This window comes from Cololabis saira, chromosome 21, assembly GCF_033807715.1.
Source record: "Cololabis saira isolate AMF1-May2022 chromosome 21, fColSai1.1, whole genome shotgun sequence".
Lineage (NCBI taxonomy): Eukaryota > Metazoa > Chordata > Actinopteri > Beloniformes > Belonidae > Cololabis > Cololabis saira.
In genome coordinates, this window is record NC_084607.1 from 14,745,821 (window position 1) to 14,767,349 (window position 21,529).

The window sequence follows — 21,529 nt, forward strand, 5'->3', positions numbered from 1 at the left end:
AACATGCTGAGGCCTGACGAGTGACTGTCAAGAGTAACGTTAGGAAACGACAGCAAAAGGCAGCAAAGTTTAAGTATGTACCCTTTTACAACTGCTCATTTATATTTATTTCATGGATTTGTGTAATTTTATATATAAATATATATAAAAAAAAGGTAAATTATTTTTATGTTACATTCATTTATGTACACGTTTTCTCAATGAACTACCCTCATGTATAAATAAAGTCTGTATTTGTTTCCGCTCCGATTTAAAGCATAAAACTGTTCCTATACATCTGCTGTGTCTGTGGGTTGTTCTTTTTAACCTTTTAAATAAAGCTCTTTCATTCAAAACATCAGTTACTCAGATCAATGCATGCAAACAATATTTTATTTTGCACACAAGCTAAGCAAAACTACAAGACTTTAGCTACTGAGGATGCTTTTTATTCACCTGTACGCTTTTGCTGTCCCACAAAGACAGCCATCATTGGCAAAAAAAGGAGTATAAAAGTTAATTAAATGAGGGCTTAATGTACAACAGTTAGTCCGTCATAACTTCTCGTTTCTTCCACATATGACGTTTCTTGAAAGCCCAACAGTGCACATTTCTTTGTTTCTCGTCTCCAGACAAATTGACTGAAGTCTTTCCATCTAAACCTCAAACAATAAATACAGAAAAACCCTAACACTTTATAATTCAAACCATTTTTAAAAACACAAGTAGAGATTTTAAAAACATAACACTAAACAAATTGTGCACGCATTTCACAATCTCTGAAAGTTACAAGAAGTTCTCCATCACATTGGTAGATACGACCGGTTCCATCCGGTCTGTTAACTGCCATCTAACTGATAGTTTGGCTCGTTAGCATGCTGGGAAAATTAATGAGAATATTCAAACTCCCACTCTGTCCCTTTTCTTTTTTCCAATTCATCCCTGCTCTGGTAGATGCAAAAAGTAGAGTCTGCAGCTTGAAGTGGCTGCTCAAAAACGAATGCGTCTTTGAACAAATCCGTCCATTTGTCAGGAAACCACGCGGGGGAACGCTCGGCAAACACTTCACAAAAGCAGACGTGAGAAACGGTCCGTGAAGTGCCATTCTCAGCCATCGCCGGCTTCCCCGCCTCCCACCTAGAGTCATATATTAATCATCTCCTCTTTGAAACTGACATGATTCAGAGGGAGCGTGCTTCAGACGGCCGGAGAGCGGCGGCGGTGTAATGACAGAGACAGAAGCGGCATCAGGGACGCAGCTGAACACCCAGCGGCTTGATTTAAAGAAAAAACGCACATCCCCAGACTTCTGTGATGAAGCGAAGGTGACATGTCATTTTCCTGATTATGGCTGCGAGATGGAGGCAGATCAGTTCTCCGACTATCCAGCCATCAATTTTAAAGTGGTTGCATTTCATCCGTCTTTCGGTGCTTAAATTATCACTGAAACAGAGCACAAGTAGGCAGTCAATCTTAAATACTGGAATGATGAAAATTAAACACCTGGGTTCAGTCCGACTCCGTGAGATATGTGGGATAGCCGTTTGTCCAGGGGGGAGGGTCAGAGATAAGGGTGGGACGAGGCCGCGGGCACCTGGATGCTGCGGGGGGAATACCTAGAACTCATCATCGGACGTAATCAGCATGATTTTGTCGGACTTGCGGGAGCTCATGTTGCCGGTGGCCACTTTCCCGTTGGCGCTGGGCTGCGTCACCTCCTGCGTGGACTGCTGGGTGTACTGCTGATAGGCGGGGGAGAAGTTGTGGATGGCATCCTGCACCATGTCCCCGGGGTTTATGGTTTCCTTCAGGCCGCTGGAGATGCTCTGCATCGGGGGGATGTTATCTGCAGAAACACGAAGGGACAGGACAGAGGTGCTTTGGTGACGAGGCTGTGATGCGGCAGCAGGAAATCCTTGGAGAAAGGCATCAGTTTGTGCATCGGAATACAAATAACACAGAGCGAAGATGAAAGAGATGGATGCATTTACATGAATTTTAGAGATTTTCAAGGTGCTTCACTGACAGAGAGCTGCAGTCCTTCGAAACAAAAGGCGTGAGTCATTACTTATATGCAGCATTGAAATGAATAGAAACCAGGAACAGTCGGTTTCAACTGCGGGTCCTTGAGCAGCCGGCTGTGAGCAAAAGCTTATTCTCCCCCTGAACTCGGAGAGCCACCAAAGCAAGTGAAGAAAGAGCTGGCTGACGTGCGCGGCTTTCCGTTTCAGGGCCTCTAGTGCTGCCGACTGCGAGGCCGGGGTTGTTCGGGGGGAGAGGGCAGCCGGCCGGCCGGCCAGCTCGTCTCCTCCACAACGCCGAGGGAGAGCAGCGGCGACCCTGCCATCGCACATTAACACTCGAGAGGATCCTAATGCTGCTGCCCACTAGTTTCATTACAGGAGGATGCTGGATGACTGAGCGGCGGATAAGAATGAAATTAATAAAATATTCACATTTGAAGCACTCTTTGAACTGGAGCACAGAGACGGTTATTTTTATGTGTATAAAAACAACTCATGTTGTCTTTAAACGTTGTCTGGATTAAATAAAAGGTGTTTGAAGGTATTCAGTCTCATTCACAGAACTTCTACATGGTGAGATTCCTGTTTCCTGCCGACAGCTGGGATGGGCTGCAGCCCAGCGTGACCCTGAGCAGGATGAAGGCGGCGCCGCAGGCGGTTTCCTCGTGCTCACTGATGCCACCAACCTTCTCTAAACTTCGATGAAACCGTCTCCTGAGCCATGAACATCCCAGCATGCCCTCAGGCCGACTCCCTCCTTAACCTGACATGTAGAGGCTCCCACCTGCACTATATTTAACTGTTTCATTGAAAAACTGATTAAAAAAGCAAATTTAATTTGGCTCATTTAAGCCAACCTCGCAGCGCTGCGCCGGCTGCCGGATAAATAAAGAATTCGGTTAAAAGCTTTACACGGCACACCTCGCACTCGGCTAAATTATTGATCTTTCCTTTTCCTTCCTCCCCAGCACCCGTTCCTCGCCTGCTGAGGTGCGGAGCCGCTTCCTGCGCTCCACAGGTGGAACAATCGGAGTATCTATTCAAACATGCTCGTCACAGAGCAGGAACCAGGCCCAGAGGAGGAAGTCACTACTGAGAGATCTTTTGTTAGAAAACTGATGATGCCTGGAAACCATTCTTGGAAACCTGCTTTTAGGAAGGATTTGTTTTTAAATCAATGCCCTTCTAACGTTATATCCTCATACCAGTCACCATGAGAAGTAATACTTCCCTAACACATACTTTTAACGTCCTTGCGTGCTCAAAGGCGGTTACTCCATGTGCTGATGTGAACTTGCTGGCCGTCTCTGGGCCTGGAGCGGCTGTTTCTCTTGCCGACGCCCCCCCCAAACCCCCGCCTGCCAGAGACTCTTGCTCTCAGCTCCCGCTCCCCTAAACTGTCAAGCGCGATATCCCTCCCTGCTTTGATGCATCTTGTAATCATCGTCACGTCAGCCCACCCGGCTGTAGCACAACTGACAATTAGCACTGACAGCGATAATGACTGCTGTTAACATTATAACAGTAATCCGCGGAGGAACTCTGCACACGTCCCAAAGCTTTTCTAATAATATTGCTCGGAAAGCCAGTTCTTTTTCCTATTTCATCCACTCGACAATCCTGTTTGCACCACTTTCTCATATTATCCTGCTGCTGCGCCGCTTTAATGCTCTCCTCTCCTTATTTCCTCTCAGACCCCCTGAAACACAAGCGTCCTTCCGTGTGAGCTGGGTTTTGTGCCAGCTTTATTTCCATTTAAATGAAAGTTTAAAAAAAAAAGAAAAAAAGAAGTGGATTTTTCTTGGGCAGTGTTGCCTTCGTGCTTGTTGTCAGGGAGTCGGGCTCGGCCGTGGACGAAATAAAGGAGATAATTGTGGTTTTAGAAGGATAAGGGATAAAGCAAATCCTGAGAGTGGAAGTGGGGGGTGACAGAGGGCGGTCTGGGTGAACACCTGAGATAAAATGCCAACATATTGAGGTGAGAGAAAGATAATATTAATCAGTTTAAGTGATTTTTTTCCCCGAGCTCTGTTGAGACTGCTCACCTGGCACGTCGTTCTTCTTCTCCTGGTAGACGGTGCAGGTGAAGGCGTACCGGAGGGCGATGGCGGCGAAGAACATCTCAATGCAGGTGATGAAGTTCTGCCAGCCCGCCGCCACCGTGCCGGCGCCCACCTCCTGCCCGTCGATGAAAAGCGCGTTGGGGATGACGCCGCACCGTTCCAGGATGGCCAGGACCATTCCTGCAAAAGCAAAAGCAGCAACGTCACCACAGACAATTTCCTACCTTTATGCCCTTGTGATGGAAATAAAAACAAAAACGGACAAACTCACCTTGCCAGAAGGACAGGAAGATGACGGATTTGATTGTGAGAAATTTGAGCACCGGTTCGTACGGCCTGAGCAGGTCACTCGTGGCGAAGAAGAAGAGGAAGAGAGCGTAGAGGGACAGGCTGACGGAGAAGTTGTAGATGATGGTGATGTACAGGTATCCTCCATTCACACTGAGACGTGGAAGAACACCATAATGGGTCAATTATCTACAACAAAAACTACACAACGTAAACAGGCAGGTCTGAGTCTCGCTGAGGACTCGGCTGCGGTTAATGACTCTGATTCACTACGGGGTGCATGGCGCCTGAAAGCGTCTAAGAAAACAATCTGTGAATCATCACGGCTTTGCCACAGAGCTGAGACAAAGACGTGGAGCTGTTCTTCCCCTGATCACTTCGCTGTTGAAATTATAACCAAATAGGAACAATGAGGTTAAGATTATCCTGGAGCTTTACGGGAGGAGGCTGATGGGACACGTCTGTATGGAGCAGTTTTGCAACACGCCTGCCACAGCTGAGTCCTACGGTTGCGACAGCGAGCTGAGGCCACTGGAACACAAGTCAGGAAGAGCTTTTATATTTCTTCTAACTTTGATTACATGCTCTTGACAATCTTATTGAACCATTTACCGTCTCCTTATTCTATCAGGACACGTGGTTCATCTGAAGCCCCGAAATACATTTTCATTAAATCTATCAGTCTGCAATTTATCCTTCGCATCAATTGACAAAGAGTAAAATGATTAAATAGAGCAGTGCTTCAAGCTTGACTGTTTTCTTCAAGTGCAACCTATAAGAGGCTTTATTCTCAAATGCTTTAATTTGGAGGAAAAGTTTCTTACATTTTTCTTTGCCTGCATCAAGTTTTATAAAGCGTTCTAATTTTGAAAGTGCCTAAGAAGCTTTAAGAATGGGGGTGACAGTGTGACAGCTGGGACTACATGCACTTGCAAAGCCTAACAGCACAACTTATAGCTTCAAATAACTCTTTCATCATGCCTCCTGTGAGGAGGTGATTTGACTATCTCTACCTCCAAACTGTTTCCATGTGCACACAAACACAGCAAACAAGCCTTCGGGCGATAACGCGCTTGAATGGGAAACACACAGAGACGACACAATGCAAAGAGAGGAGCTGCTCACTTAAAATCTCCGTCGTGATATTTGCCAAAGGCCTGCAGGACGATGGTGATGACTGCCATGATGGGTTTGACAACACAGAACTGGAGAGTCGCCTGGAGGACACACGACCGCTCAGAATAAGACATCAAGGGACGACAAGGCAGCACATCATGATGAGAGACGGAGACAGCTGAAGGAGATGGACAAGATCTGGAAATGCTCACTGACAGCAGAGTGTCTCCATTTCCCCAATCGTTTAATGTGATGAGGGGCCATTTTTCACCATCAGCGGGACAACTATGTATTTTATTTAACTTTGACTTCTCACACACACAACATTCATATTTGGCATAAGAAATAAACTTGTTATCAAATACAGTGATTTCACATTTGCCTTTTGTCTGACAAGAGCCCAGTTTTAAAAGGAGTGTGGAGTCCTGATCCATTTACACGAATAACCAGGACTAGAATTCTGGATTTGTTGTGAAAAAAGCTTTGTGGTTTCAGGGTGTTGATGTATTTTCTACATATATGCACATAAACTACAAATTCTGACCGACAACATTCAACAAACTGTAAATAAAACAAGGTGACATATTCCTCTGGGCGCCAGCAGACGACAATAACATCTTTTTGTAGATGTTACTTCCTCGTGTATCTGTATCAGCTATAACGATGATAAAGAAGAAATAGTCACATTTCAAATCTGGAATTTGTTCACATCGTGCAACATATCAACCTTAAAAAGGGTCATTCCAGCTTTAAGAACCACCCTAGGTTTATTTCTGGCTGATAGCTCTTGCTAGGAAACAAAAATACGTGAATTTAAAGCAGTTTTGATTTAGAATGTGAGTTTGCAGAAAAATAGCAGTTAAGGCACAGTAGAGCTGCACAAAATTAAAAAAAAACTTTTCTATCCCTGCCAAGACTCTGAGAGAACTGTGATGGTGTAGACATTTGTCCCTATAGACAAACTGAGGTCAATTTGATTTGTATGTGATTTAAAAGTGCATAAAAAGAACCATTTCCATTCACTCACATCCAACTAGTCAGTAGTCTGCACAAGTTGTACCAACTATTATCAATAAACGCACCAGGAAGAGAGTTCACGCCCCGTCCTTCTCGTACTGATCCAGCCACATGGAAACTCTCCTACTTGTGCATCCAGTGACAACAGTTGGCACATGACTTGGTTGTCGACTTGTATGTGCTTACATAAGTCGAGGTGGCAGATTAGAGAGAGACGCCTGCAGACACTCCGTTATTTACGCTCTCTTTGTGACCCAGAATCTTTCTAGGCGTGTCTCTGATCTATCAGGCGACTCTTTGTGCTTATTCAAAGTTAAATTTACCTGAGTTTTTCTGTAGGGAACTTAACCTTACCATCAAGTGTCAGAGGCATGAAATATCTCTCTTTTTTCCACCGGTACAGAATGTACCGAACCAGCATCCAAGAGAAACAATTCAAAACAACCAAGATGGCTGCACAATTATTGGACCTTGGATCAACAACATTTTATTGCAGAAGTGTTTATCTGGTTGTCATGGCTCACGTCACATGCTCCGTTTCTAGAGGCTGTTTCTTCTGCGCCTGTCGGCAACAGCAAAGTCAGTTTAGGAAACTAAAGCTGCACAACTTTGTTGCTTACACCTCATTTATTCATTTGGATCGTGTACAATAGCAGCACCAGGGCTCCTACGTGTGCCTGCTTTTTAAGAGAATAAGTCTCTTAAGTACTGAGGATGTAGGAGCAGCTTATCCTCCAACATCATCTTCAAAATCCACCATAAATCCAAAATGATTTTCTATATCATTGATTTGTTAAACGCTCTTCTAACCGTAGACTAAACCTTACCCCCCCAAAAAAACGCTTTTAATCTGATTAACCGACATGATTTCTGAAACTTTCTGATGAACGTCAGTGATAATGAAACACTTCGATAGCGGAAAACTTTGTGCAGACATGAACATCCACATTTGTCAGACACCTTCAGACTCTGCCATCTGCAAGAAATGATTGGTATAGCTTCAGTTAAAAAAAAAAAAAAAAAAACCTCAACAAAACTATGAAGATCTTGCTGTTTTCTGACTCAGAATTATCCTCATCTCCTGTCAAAAGGAAAAAAAACGTTCTTGTTAAAACCATCCAGACAGCATCCTTGTCACAGCAAACCGTTCATCATCTACTACGACTATCATCAAAACAAAAAAACAAAAAAAAAAAGTGTTTTGAACACGCTTTTTGTTTTTGGGAGACCAATCTGTTTAAATAACCTTCAGCGTTACAGTGAGAACTGGTGCAGAATCCCAAGACGCCGGCAGGGAGCTTAGTGCTGACAGTTTATATCAACACTCACTATATTTTATCAAGCTGCTTTCACCCTCAGTTGCTTTTTGTCTCTTTTTTTCCTGCTTTTGTTTTTAACCAGTGGATATTATCTGTTGAAAAGCGCATAACCAATTATAACAACTGTCATCTTTAAGCAGCCTGGAGATCTGAAGTGAAAGGCAATTTACAGCTTAGGATTTTTATGACAACGTGATTCTTTTTGTTTTTTTTCGGCCAGTTCATTTCAGTGATGAGAGGAATATTGGAGAGGGAACAAAAAAGAGGCGGGGGGGGTTGATTAAAGCTCACCTGTTTGCAGAATCTTAAAAAGCCGATGGAATAGCTCATTCCGGCGAGGCAGCACGTACCATAAAGGCAACTGGACCTGCGGACACGGCAGGACGTCACGTCAGTGCAGGAAAGTCACAGATTTGCAATCAGATAATAGAAACGGCAACGGAAAGAAGATGATTGTGTGAAAGCGTGAAGGAAAAGGGAGCACATATTCTGATGAAAGCTGAACAATATCAGCTGACGGCTTTAAACTCTTCACTTGTTGACTGATATCAAAGCTCAAATCACTAATTGGTGAACCAGCAGCAACTTTTTCCGACCAAACCAAAGATGAAATTAATGTTTTAGCAGAATATACAACTGTGGTTCTCTTCCAATCATAACTCATCATTTCTCTCATGTCTGCTGTTTTTAAATGTTTCTGCCAGTTTTCCCTGTTAACCCCTGAAAACTATTAAAAAAACTCAGCCATTCAAATGCAACCAGATTAGTTGCAAATGAAGAAGATGGACACTGAGTGAAAGCGAATTCAAATAAGGGAGAAACAAATTGGGATTTACATGTGGACTGAAAATAAATACAATATTTGTTGTTATTTCCTGAGTAGCAACCCCTTTCGGTGTCTGAGGTGTGCGTTCAGAGAGCATTGCACGTCCGCCGGGGTGGCCTCGGGGGGGGGTGGGGCCGGGTCCGGAGATCGGGCCTCCCCTGACCGGGGGGTGCACGGGCGGGCGCGGCGGCGGGGTGGCGCCATTCCCAGGTATCTATGTCTTATGTTGTCAGTATGAATGGGAGGATGTTGGACCGTTTCCCCCTCCGTCTGGGGGCTCCGGCGGCGCCCGTGGAGGTGCGGTGGGGCCCTGGCCCGGCTCGGGGGGCCGGCCCCCGTCTACTGGATGGCCGGTGGGGGGACGCGGGTGTCTTATCAGGGCCGGCTTTGCTGGTCCTGCCTCCTGGCTTCGGCCTCCGCTCCCCCTCTTGCCCCCCCTACACGATTCATACGCACATAGGCGAAAGGCGGGGGGTCCGGGTCGTGGGGGGCATTGTCCCGCGTGGCCCGGCACTCCCCGCCTCACGGTTTTAACAGCAAACTAGACACTGCACATTCAACACTTTATAAATACACTTGACAAGGACACGTAGTTCGGGAGGGGGGGGGGGGTCGGTGTCAATCGATGCTTGGCCCTCCCTCCTCCCTGTTTTTATGGCATTAATCACATGCACTCAACACAAGGGGCGGGAGGGGGTCCCACATCACCCGCGTTCCCTCACCGGCCTGGGCCTCGGACAGGTGGGTCGGGTTACCCGGGCCTGTCGGGGCCCGCCGTGCAGCCTGGGGTGCCTTCTGGCGGTGCTGGACCCCCCCGGGGAGGGGAAACGGTGCGTGATTGTATGTCTGTGTCGGTGAGAATGCGGTATGGAAGGGTCCTGCCATGGAGGATTTGAGCCTCCATTGGCAGGACATCAAAAACTTAATAATTTATCAATATTATATTATACAAAGATGGTTATTATTATTATTATTATTATTAGTATTATTATTATTATTATGTATAGTATATTATATTATTATTAGTATAGGTATCGGATAGGTGAATGGATGAATGAATGGGATGCCTGGGTCTGGGGCCCTCCGTTGTCGGGCCTGCGCGGGTGTCGCCTTGTTGGGGGGTTCCCTCTCTCCGGGCCCGTCTCCGGTCCCCCCCGCTGCCTCTACGGCGGGGCGCCCCTCTGGTCTTGGAGGGCCACTTTCGTGGGGGACGGGTGCGCCTGCCCGCGTCGGCGGCCGGGGCGGCTCTGTCTCTCCGGGCAGGCTGGCCCCCTGCCGGGTGGGGGTCGTTGGCCTGAAGGGTGAGGGCCTCCTGGCCGCGTGTCCGGCCCGGACCGGGTGGCCGGGGATTGCCTGGGTCGCGGTCCGCCGCCGCGGGATCCCTGGCTGCTTCTTTCCGCGCCGTGGGGGCCCCGCCCGCGGGCCCCCTCGGCCGCCGCCGGGTGGGGGGGGGGCCTCGCAGGCGGTGGGTTGCCTCCCTCCTACTTCTCCCCTCTGCGGGGTTTGCCGGTGGCCTGGGTTCCGGGCTCTTCCTTGTCGGCCTCTGGTCTCGCGGGTGGCGGGGTCGCTCCCCCCCCTCCCCCACTATAGATACACTTCAGGTGGAGCTTTGTTTGGTTTATTACACACACACACACACACACACACACACACACACACACACACACACACACACACACACACACACACACACACACACACACACACACACACACACACACACACACACACACACACACACACACACACACACACACACACAAAAAACCACTGGGTTTGTATGTGTATATTTATGTATGTGTACGCATATGTGTGCGTATATATATGTATATATTACATATAGTAATAATGCACATATATACACTTTTGGTTTCTACCGTCATGGTATCAATCAATAATATGTGTGCAGACAAGGTAAAAAAAAAAACCAAAAAATACAAACAAATTTCCTTTTCCAAGTGCTTTTTTCAATAATCAAAAAAAGTTTCTTCTGCTCTGTGCTTGTTCAGATGTGCACTGGGATCTACATTCCCATTAAGTTTAAGCAAATTTGTCTGTTGGGGCATGAAAGAAAAAACAAAACAACATCTGGGGCCTTATGTACTAAGAGTGCGGCGCACAAAAAACGTGCGTACGCCACTTTCAACGCTCACGGTCGGATGTACAAAGAATGACGTGAACGTAGAAAGCTGCGGTCCTTCACTCACGCATCAAGGCTGTTGTACGCACTTTTCTGAGGTTCTGTCCGTTGGCGACACTCACTGGTGATGCAGTGAAGTGCAGAATATGAGGGAAACGTAACGTCAACAATAAATTCACGACCACGTGAAGGACACGACAATCCCGACATCATCAGATAAGTTACACAAGAGTGGAGCTGCAACAATCTCACAATCAACCACATGATCTGAACAAACCACTAAAGGAGCTCAACGATGGAACCTGCAAATCCTGATGGAGCTTTGGCTCCGTTAGAGGAACCTGCTGATGGCAGGATCAGGAGCGAGTCCTCAGGGACCAGACTGATCTGCTGGTCCAGGACTAACACTGGACCATCAGCTGGTTTAGGTACCAAGAGGATCCTCCTGGATCTCTGCCCTGAACTGGAGCAGCTGCTCCGGTTCAGACCAACGTGATGCTTCAGCTGGACCTGCTGACAGGTCGGACATCTCTGTCACCATGACGACCGTATGGGACGAATACTCGAGATAAAAGCCAGATCCTAAAACATCCCATAACTGTGTCTGGACAGAAAAACATTAAAATGCATTTTGCAGCAAAAACCGGTTCTGTAAAGATGTCTTAAATAAAAAAAAAGGTGTCACGGAAAGTTGGTTGCGAACTGATGTGATTCAGCATGAAATAGTTTTTATTGAATGTTTAGGCAACTTTCAGAGTCTGATATGGAGTCAGCTGCATGTTCTGCAGGATCCAGAAAGTGTTTCTCCCGTGATGGACCGTTGTGCCAAAAAGTGATTGCCTGCCAGAATCTGATTTCTTCTGATTTCTGGCCGCGGGAGCGCGCACAGCAGCCCGTTGAGCGAGAGCGCTAAAACGTCAGAGTTTCAGATTATGAAACTCAAGAATGAGATCAAGTCAGATTTAGGCAGAAACAACTAGACCGGTCTCTCCTCCTGCGGATGCAACACTCCGAGTTACAGCAACTTTGCTCTTTATTTCCCACGTTTGCACCTCCATAATCCCGTCGGCACAAATTGTCTTTATTTCTGCAGCAGAGGAATCAGATCATGATGCTTCATGTTTTAAATATAAATTAATGTTGTTCACATTGTTATACTTATGAGAGTGGTGATCGCGGACATCCATAATGTGTAAGACTAAATAAACGTGTAGCCTACATCTTAATCCGTTATATAATATGCGTGACAATAAAGCGGAACGAGGAGCCGTTTTTCATCCACCAAAAATTCTGGTGTCGGTTCTTAAAATACAAACAAGAAAAGCAGAGTGTAATGATGCACTAACGCTGCCCATAAACTTTCAAAAACCCGTACGATCATAATAAAACCACAACTCTTCACGGAACGCAACGCAAAGCAAAGAACACTGTAGGTGTCAAACTGAATCCCAGAAGGGCCGGTGTCCTGCATGTTTTAGATGTTTCCCTGCTTTAACACACCTGATTCTAATTAATTATCGTCACCAACTTGTCATCAAAGTCTGGATAGTTCTGTTTATGACACAGTCACTTGTATCATGGTGCAATGAAGCAGGGAAACATCTAAAACCTGCAGGGACACCGGCCCTCGAGGACTGGAGTCCGACACCAGCTGAAATCGGAAGAAATGCCCCAAAATGAATTATTTATTCCAGCTCAGTTAGGATGAGCGGTTTTTAATGGATAATTATCTTCATTATCATATTCAAACATATATTTGAGGGAGGAAACGGGGCGGAGTGTTGTGCTCCCGCATGTGCGCTCAAATCCACGCTGATTGGGATGTACAGAGAAACCTGCGTGGATTTGGGCGTACGCACAGTTTTGTACATATGAATTTTTGCGTTCTTGTTAATTCCACGCACGGATTCACGTTGAAATCCACGCACTCTTAGTACATAAGGCCCCTGTTCTTGCTGCTCCGTGTCAGCCGTGCAGATCAATCGGACTGGTGGTTCTGAGCTAAGAATGAAACATAGCTATGTGGCCCTGCTTATCTCTATTAACTATCCATTTGGTTACAGATGTGCGTCATTATTTACTGTCATTTGACAACAAAATATTCAAACTCAGCTGTTTATGCAAAGTTGAACAAAGATGGCGCGACACAAGCTCAGGTTGTCAGACAAACACGGGAACTTGCTTTGCACGCATGCGTCGAGTCAGAAATGTTCAGCTGGTCTTTTCAGACTCGTCCTGAAAAATCCGGATGTGAGAAGAACTACTTCCCGACAAGGCTTTTGTTGGGGTTATAAAGGAAATGTGTCCTCTGTACATTAGGTCCAAAGATGAAGCCATTCAAGTCTACGTACAAAAAACTGCTTTATTAAACCACTTTTATCTTCTTGCGGCAGAAACGCAGGAGGTTCAGGGACGAGCACCTTCAGTGGAGACTTTGAACACTACTGTAGTCAAAAACCAGCCGAGGTAATTCAATTCTTCTTAAATCGTAATCAATTTGAACTTCACTCTCTTGAGTTACGTCTGAGTTGAAGATACAAAACAACACTTTAGACTTCCTGATAACTGCAGAGCAGAAACATACCCAGCTCATTCAAGCAAAGCAGAGCATGGAGCTTTTCTATAAGTATCTGCTCACAATGAGTCTAGACACCCAAAATTAATATCGGTATTGTCCTGAAAACCAGGCGAGCAGCCGCTTTCCTCTGGCTCAGTCGGCCGTTAAAAAAACAGCCTATAACGACTTGACAAATAAAAAGAGATAAGAGAACTTTTATGAGGCGTTTATTGCCGGCACTCTCACTGTAGGGTTCAAACTAAATATTGATTTAAGGCCAGAAACTTCCCGCTCCTGCTTGCAAATGCAGAAAGATATAACCACACCACAGATATCCCCAGCCCAGCTAGTGCGTTTATTACTTGGAAATGAACGTGTTATATCCCTGATTTTTCTTTTCTTCGGCTCATTATGTGCACGTGCAACTGTGAAATGCAGAACTGGGCCGCCGACTCACTGTATGGGCTTCCCTCGGATCTCGGACATGATGGCGCTCTCTCCTCCCAGATACTCGAAGGACAAGCTCAGGAAGTTGTAGATGACGAACGCTGCAACAGAAAATTACAGTCACGTCTTTCTCAGCCGACAAACACATTTCAACTGCATACTTTCAGCTGCAGGACAATTTTCTCGTCACCTTCCAGTATAACTTTAATGAGAAGGTCAAATTATTCAGGGTAGAAAAAAGAATTAAAAAAAAAAAAGCACAAAAAAAACCCCATCCACATGATAAAAAATAATTAGTCCTACATTTTGGAACAATGAACATTTTCACTCCTTACATTAAGAAGCTTCCAAGGGTTCTGTGTCTTGAAAATCCCTTCTTAATCCTTTGTTACTATTTAAAGAGGGATTAAATGAAGCTAATGCAGATGGTGTCCAGTCAAGAGAAGGTTCATTATGTTTTAGCCACAGCTGCCCGTGGTATTCCAGTTTCCTTGAGTTCTGATGCGCCGCGCTATCAATCAGCCACAAAATTGGGATGCAGGCTGGAAACTAATCTGTTGAATAATGCATTTCTTATTTTTCTCCTCTCAAACTGCCTGTAATCCATTTTGCATACATCTCACCTATGCTATTGGTTAAGTACTTTACTCTTAAAACTTCAACACATATATGATGTCAGTTAAACTGCATTCTATTCAACAGGGTTACGGTTATACTCAAATACAGTTGGGAAAACTACAAGAATTTTACAATAAATAGTCACACTACAAAAGGATAGTACTAAACTGAGGCTCCTAAAGTTCCTCATACAGGAACTTTAACACCTGAGTTAAAGGTGGTTACCTTCACGAAAACAAAGCCTGTTCTGAAAAACTAGTTTGGTCACTTTCTTGTCTTTCTGTTCCCTCCGTCTGATATACGAGGGCATGAAACTCCTCTGGCTCCTCCAAAGAGAGGGACGATGTCGGAGCAGATCACTCACAGATCATTCACAGCTCGCCACGCGTACCTTCGTAGCAATCCCGGACCGAATCGAAGTAGACGTAGTACTGGTCATTGCTGATGAAGAGGAGGCTGAGCCAAGAGTCAAAGGCATAGACGGGGACGATGAACAGGATGCGGATGATGTAGCGCTGCTCATTCGGTACGGTGTAGGACCGAAGATGCGTATAGATCTATAACGGGGGGGAAATAGAAAGATGAAAACACATGAACACAGAAATTTAAGCAGACAAGAACAGTTTTGCTGTGTGTTCTTGCACAACCACACAATATAGTTAAACATATGTCAATTGTAACCTTTATTTAGGCTTTTAAATATACAGTAAGAGATTAAATGAGTCAGAAGACACTGCACTGAAAGAAGATGGGACGTGAGAGTTAAAGAACCACCAACTTTTGATGAAAAGACGATTAAAAGATTTGTGAGTAAGAGTTTTATTTGAATGAGGTTAGAATAGGTTAAAAGTTCATCAGCCCACAGTAAATATAGTACTTATATTACTATTATTTAAGCACATGGTGTTTGTTTATACTTTTGATAGTTATTTCAGAAGAGTAAGGGATTCCTTTTCTTGCAAACGTTTGCAGATGCTTGTCCTCATTGTCATTGCGGCTACTGGGACGGCAGCTATTAGGCTTAATGGGCTGGAGAATCAATGATGGTCATTTTATACGTGAATCTTCTCGGCACTGTTGAGCAGCGGCTTTCCTGTGTTAACCGCTCTCCTTCAGCGTACTGTTCCAAACCAGCGCATTCATTGCAGGTTGGGTCCATTGATTGGGGTTCACTCCACATTTCAGCAGGGAGAAGGGTCTGTGCCCCTTCTGCGGGGGCTGATACCATGAGGCAACCAGAGAAGCAGCAATGCTTTGGGAAGTATCTTATTGAACCTTGTCAGCACTGACAGGTGAGATGGCACACCGGCTGCCCGGTACGAAGCAGTATCCCATCTTTGCTTGCCTCTCACTGGTGCCGGAGCCTCTGCATTGGTTGAAATCCTGTATTCAGTAGCACAATCCCTGATCCCTCAAGTAAAACCCATTAAGCAGTGTGTGTATGTGTAAAGGGTACACAAAGCAAAGCAAAGCAAAGCAAAGCAATCATCAGCCGCTTTCTGTTGTAGAAGACATCGGGGTTTAACGCGTCGTTAGCTGTTTGGATCCGCGGTATGCGCTGCAGTTGTAAATATTTCAACGATGAATGTCCGAGGGAGTTATACCAAACTATTTACAGTCACATCCAAAGCCTTATGCAGGATGACAATCATGTCAGTCGACTTCACGAGGGACATGTGGAGTTCTAGTGTGAAGAGTTGTGCTTCACTCACAAGAGTTTCCTGGGTCACACGCAGTGGATGCTATCGCTAAAGCTTTCATAATTAATTTTTTTTTTTAGATTTAATTCCTCTTTCCACAGGATAACTAAGGTTTTTAGTTTACAACTTGTATCAACTTTTAGAGAGTGACATGTCTGCTGTTGTCTGTGTTGGTACACATGTGAATTACTGCCACAGGAAAGCTTAAGCTAGTAAGCTACACATACTCCTTGTAAGCTGAGTCTCTAGAGTCTGAAATATTGCACATTTCCTCAGCCTGCAATAAAACAGACAATTCATGATACTTTCTCATCTCTTAATTTAATTTTTATACGTAATAATACAATGTCAGTGTTGTGTACATGAGACAACACTAATGAAGAATTTATGGATTTCACGCTGTGATCAGTGATCTGCAATATCGGGATCGGCAGATACTGCTTTTGGAGATTGGTTATCGGTGATAGGCCCTCAAAATCCTGATCAGTGCATCTTTAGTCTTAACCAGGACAGATGATAATCATAACATAACTCTATCTCAATATTACAATGTGGGTGTGATTCATTTTTAAATAAATAGCTGCATTATTTTCATTTACACTACCGGAGGAAAACACAACTTAATAACCAAGTTAGCTGCTCTCCTGTACAGCAGCACTTAGGTGAAGTTTCACCTCCACGGAGCCCTGTTTATTTAATCAGAGTGCTATTATTCGTGGCATTGACTCCTGTGTCTGCCATGATGAAATGCAGCCGCCAAGTTGTCTCACATAGGGAAAGATTACCCAACTCCCACTTTAATGACTTCCCAGAACATTCCTGCTTCAAATCTTAAGACCACACCCTAAATAACGGACGCCTCTGACTTCTTAGAGGCGGATCATACGTAGAACCAGGATATAATTGTTTTTTCACCAAGCTGTAAAGGCCTTAACCTTTAACTCGACCTGGCGCACACGGGCCCCTATGGCGTCCATAAAATGAAACGTGGTGCATCCGACAACAGCTTAGAGATTACACACAGCATATGGCGGGAAATCCAGTCGTTGTTCTTTACAGGGACCTTTAGGTCTAGACAAGTCTTCAAGTGGGTAACCGTCAAGCTAATAAAGCAGAATATGATATGTGTGTCACAAAAAGGAAATAAGTAATTAAAAGTATGAGTTCAGGCAGATGGTTCCTTTCAGGACTCTCAGGTAATGTAATAGCATGACTTCAAACCATTTTGTGACTTCAAATTCTATTTAGCATCAAATAAACAACCTTTAACTAAGCACTTATCAAATTGAACAAGCATCTCTCCTAAAAGGAATGTGCACAATTAGCTCTTAAAATGCAGTGGTTATTAAATATTACAGCATATCAAGGAGTAGCATTGTGGTGTCAGATATTATTTCAGACACATCCTGATGGAGACTGAAGACTCATTCTTCATGAAAAAAAGAAAGTTAAACGGATTAGCCAAGTAAAAGCTTCTGAGCCAATCAAAATGCTAATGACTCATTAGTCGACTAATTGTGTTTGAAGGGCACTCAGAATAATCACAGCAAGATCAAGTTACTTCAGTCGGATAACTATTCGTCTCATGAGGGATTGAAAATTAAAACATCATTTAAGACATTAAACAACCACCCATGTAATGTCATCTCAGGCACATTCGATTCTTAAATATGTGTTTTGATTCACTTACACGCCTTGAAGTAACTTTCAAACAAAAGAACTGAATAGTGAGCTTTCCAGAACTGTGTTGGATTATTATAATTTTTTTCCTGACATTTCTAAGACTGTTAGAACCCAGTTTATTATTAAAACCCAAAGCTTTTTCTCATCAGTCAAATCATTTTCAGTTGCAATGCCTCACTCCGGAGTACTGACCTGAGGGCTGTATGATACCCTCACCATCCGACTTTTGTCTGCACAGACAAAAGAAAATATGAAAACCTAAATGTCCTAAACTAGACGTTAATCCATATTCTGTTCCTTAAGAAGTGTGTCATGAGCAAATAAGGTCATAGAGGAGTGGTTAAGACTCATCAGCTGCTTTTAACCTTTAATAGTTCTGGCTGCAAAGGGACCAGTAGGTATCACCATGACAATGAGACATTTTTTACAGGTTAAGAGTTCAGAAATCATTGAAACCTCCACAGAAAGTGCAATCTTCACTCACTGTCTGTCTTTAGTATTCAGAAAGTGCATTTCTATAGCCATCCTCTCAGGGCAGTCAGATAAAACACAACCAGCATTACCACCCTTTCTCTGCGGACCATTTTATTCCCTCTGTGTGACAAAAGGGGCCTGTTGCAAACCGGTTTTGTTTTTCCCAGCGGAACATGTTCTATTTATTTGTTCAATTAAAATGTCTTGCTTGCAAGTGTTTAGCCAAACAGCCAAAGACGTACTATATTAAAAAGATAGAAACCAATTTGCTGCGTATTGACTTCCCCATCCCTAAACAGCATTTTTCTATTTGATCCCCTTTTACTGGCTGCAAGTTGGCAGCCTGTAATGATCAGAACTGTGACCTCAGCAAGAAGGTTCCAGGTTTTACTATCTACGTGGAGTCTGCATGTTGTCCCCATGCTTGCATGTCCACATACTTAAGACTTCCACCCATAGTCTAAACGCATGTATGTCAGGTATGTCAGGTTAGTAGGCCATAGGAGTGAGAATGAGACAGTGTGGTTGTTGGTCTATATATATATATATATATATATATATTCCGGGTCCCAGAAGAAGAGAGGATTTGTCCTTACTGTAAGATTAATGACATTGAAAATGAGTTCCATTTTTTATTTTATTGTCCTTTGTATCATGAGCTGCGTCAAAAATTATTTGATAGATGTAAGAATCTGGATTTGATGTGAGTAAGCGATGCTGAGAGACTCAAATGGATTTTTGATCATAAAATATTTGCACTTGCTGACTATTTGGAGAAAGCGTGGGATAGGCGAAGAAAAGTAACATATATGTAAGAATATACATTCTGGTTTTTGATTTATTTATTTCTTTTATTTATTTTTTTCCGGTGTACATTGTGCAGCTTCCAATTAAGTGTGTGTGATATTGTGTATTTGATGATTTTCTGTTTCTGGTGTTTTATAATCCCGTAAAGGGATGGGTCTTCGGACATGACACCAAAATAAAATTCATTCATTCATTCATTCATTCATTCATTCATTCATTCATATATACATATATGTGGCCCAGTGATGGACTGGTGACCTGTCTAGAGTGAATCCTACCTTTCACCCAAACAGAGCTGGGATAGCTCTCCAGAAAATCCCAGTGACCCTAAATAGGAATATGCGTGTATAAATAATGGATGTTGGATGAATAGATGGATGTTGACCCACTGTGAGCACAACAACTCCGGTCTGCAGGTTACATCAACGCTTGAAACGTAGTTGGATTGATTTCATATTTAAAATGCAACAGTTTTAAATTCAAATAAATCTGAGGACTAACACAACTGCAGAGCATGAAGAAAAAAAAACAACACGAAACAGCAAAATGGAAAAACAACACCCTCATCTTACAATGCTGTAAATGTTATCTCACTATCAATTGATTTCCCTGCTGATAAAACGCAGCACGCCTTTGCATTCTCTGCAAATGATAAAACCGTAATGATAAGCTATCATTCCTGCACAGTGGGCAACTCATGCACAGAAGAGGGAACACTCATTTACTGCAATGATGAAACAGCTGTGGGTAAAGGTGGGCTGAGCTGAGCCGAGCCATTTATTCCTTCTGGCCACAGTATCCCCCCCACCTACACAGGGAGGGCTTGCTGTGTTTTCATTCTGGTGTAATCAGCTACAGGATTTAGGTTCATTTATTATCGGAAGTCACTGCTGATTATAAAGTAGACAAAAAGTTCCCATAAAACCAGCAAGGAGCATGTGAGGGCCATTATTATCTACCTGGACATAATGAAATCTTTTCAAAGTGCTTGAATATGAAAATCCGCACTGTGAGCCTGAACCTCAGATTGGGTGCGTTGTTTCTGACTTAAGGCGAGGAAATGCTGCCATGCCAAACCATCTCAGATTACACATTTAGCAGTGTTACTCACAAGGGCTATTTGATGCAGTGATTTTATTTTGTCATTTTTCCCATTTAACGAGCTGTTTCGAAAATGACATAAACTCACCTGGTGACAGGTTATGAGCAGGGCAGAGCAGACAAATATCCCAGCCAGAGCCTGAGCAGCCACTGTATTTAAAAACATCTCATCCTCTATGATTGACCCGTTTGCTGTTTGGATAATGGTCATGTTGGAGATGTCCGACTTGTCTGGGAGAATTGGGGCATCCAGGTGAACAACTGAATAATTTGCAGTTGATGTATCCATATCCATAGTGTCATTCATCTGAAAGACACAAGAGGCAGAGAGTCGACGTCAGGTGTACAATTAAAATGACAGATCTTGCCAAAAGGGCTTGTATTTCCCTGCAATGTAGCTGTCCGAAAAGATGAAATATAGTTTTAATATGTAAAAGAAACAGAAATGTCTTTTGAAGCTATAATGGCATATTCTAAACAAGCAAGCAACCAACCGACTAATATGTTTCAAATGCTCAAGTACCGTGTAAAGCCTGAATTATGGGTCTGCGTTGAATCGACGCAGAGCCTAGGCGTAGAGCACGCGGCGACGCGCACTGACGGTGCGTGTCGCCGCGTACCCTACGCCGTAGGCTCTGCGTCGGTGTAACGCGGAACCATAAATCAGCCTTAAGCTGTTACCGGCTCACCTTGTCGAGGCAGGACTGAAAGCAGCTTTATCCCGTTTAGATGTCAACAAACAGCCGCGGATTGCCAGAGGCCAGGTTATTGGATCACCATGGAGAATACAGGCCAGTTTCAGGTCTCCCCGACCGTGTACATTTACTTTCATTAACTAATTCACACTTCGAGTTCACCTGCGAAGATGTCAACACACCAACTTCCTTGTTGAAAAACAGGTGCCGCTCCGAGGTCAAAGTCCACACAGAGCCAAAAAACTGGAGAAATACAATTAAGAATATATACAAACAGAACTGTAATAAGTTCTACAACACATATATTCCAAAAAAATAAAATAAAACTTTGTTAAAAACAGAAACGGTTTAAAATTCCCTCGTGCGGTGAGTTAGACGGACAGCAGAGATAAACAGGTTGGGCACAGGTGGAGAAGTCACGTGACCTGGGATCTGCCGATGTCGTCATCACGTCACTTCTCGACGTACAGCTCAACAGTGGTTGTGGCGGTTTATCAAGTATTCATTTTCTCTCACTTGAGCTTTTTATTTTCAGTTTCAGTTACATTTCTGAGCAACGAGCATCTCAAACAGATTTAAAAATAAATAAATCAAAACAAACAAAACCCCCCACAAATGATGACAGTAGATGTAACATTAATACAGTATATTATTATTCTTATATTATTATTATAC

The 21,529-nt window shown here is 43.9% G+C and overlaps 1 protein-coding gene across 1 annotated transcript; it reads right to left on the reverse strand.

Moving 5' to 3' along the window:
• Window positions 1-354: 354 nt before the first annotated feature.
• tmem184a (transmembrane protein 184a) lies at window positions 355-20,997 on the reverse strand. The gene is made up of 9 exons (XM_061712701.1): window positions 20,849-20,997; window positions 20,248-20,466; window positions 14,786-14,951; window positions 13,787-13,877; window positions 8,098-8,173; window positions 5,480-5,571; window positions 4,338-4,507; window positions 4,049-4,246; window positions 355-1,825 (listed from the first exon to the last, which is right to left on the reverse strand). Exons 2-9 carry the CDS (start codon window positions 20,464-20,466, stop codon window positions 1,596-1,598), a joined length of 1,242 nt encoding a protein of 413 aa, XP_061568685.1. The 5' UTR covers window positions 20,849-20,997; the 3' UTR covers window positions 355-1,595.
• Between the last annotated feature and the right edge of the window lie 532 nt (window positions 20,998-21,529).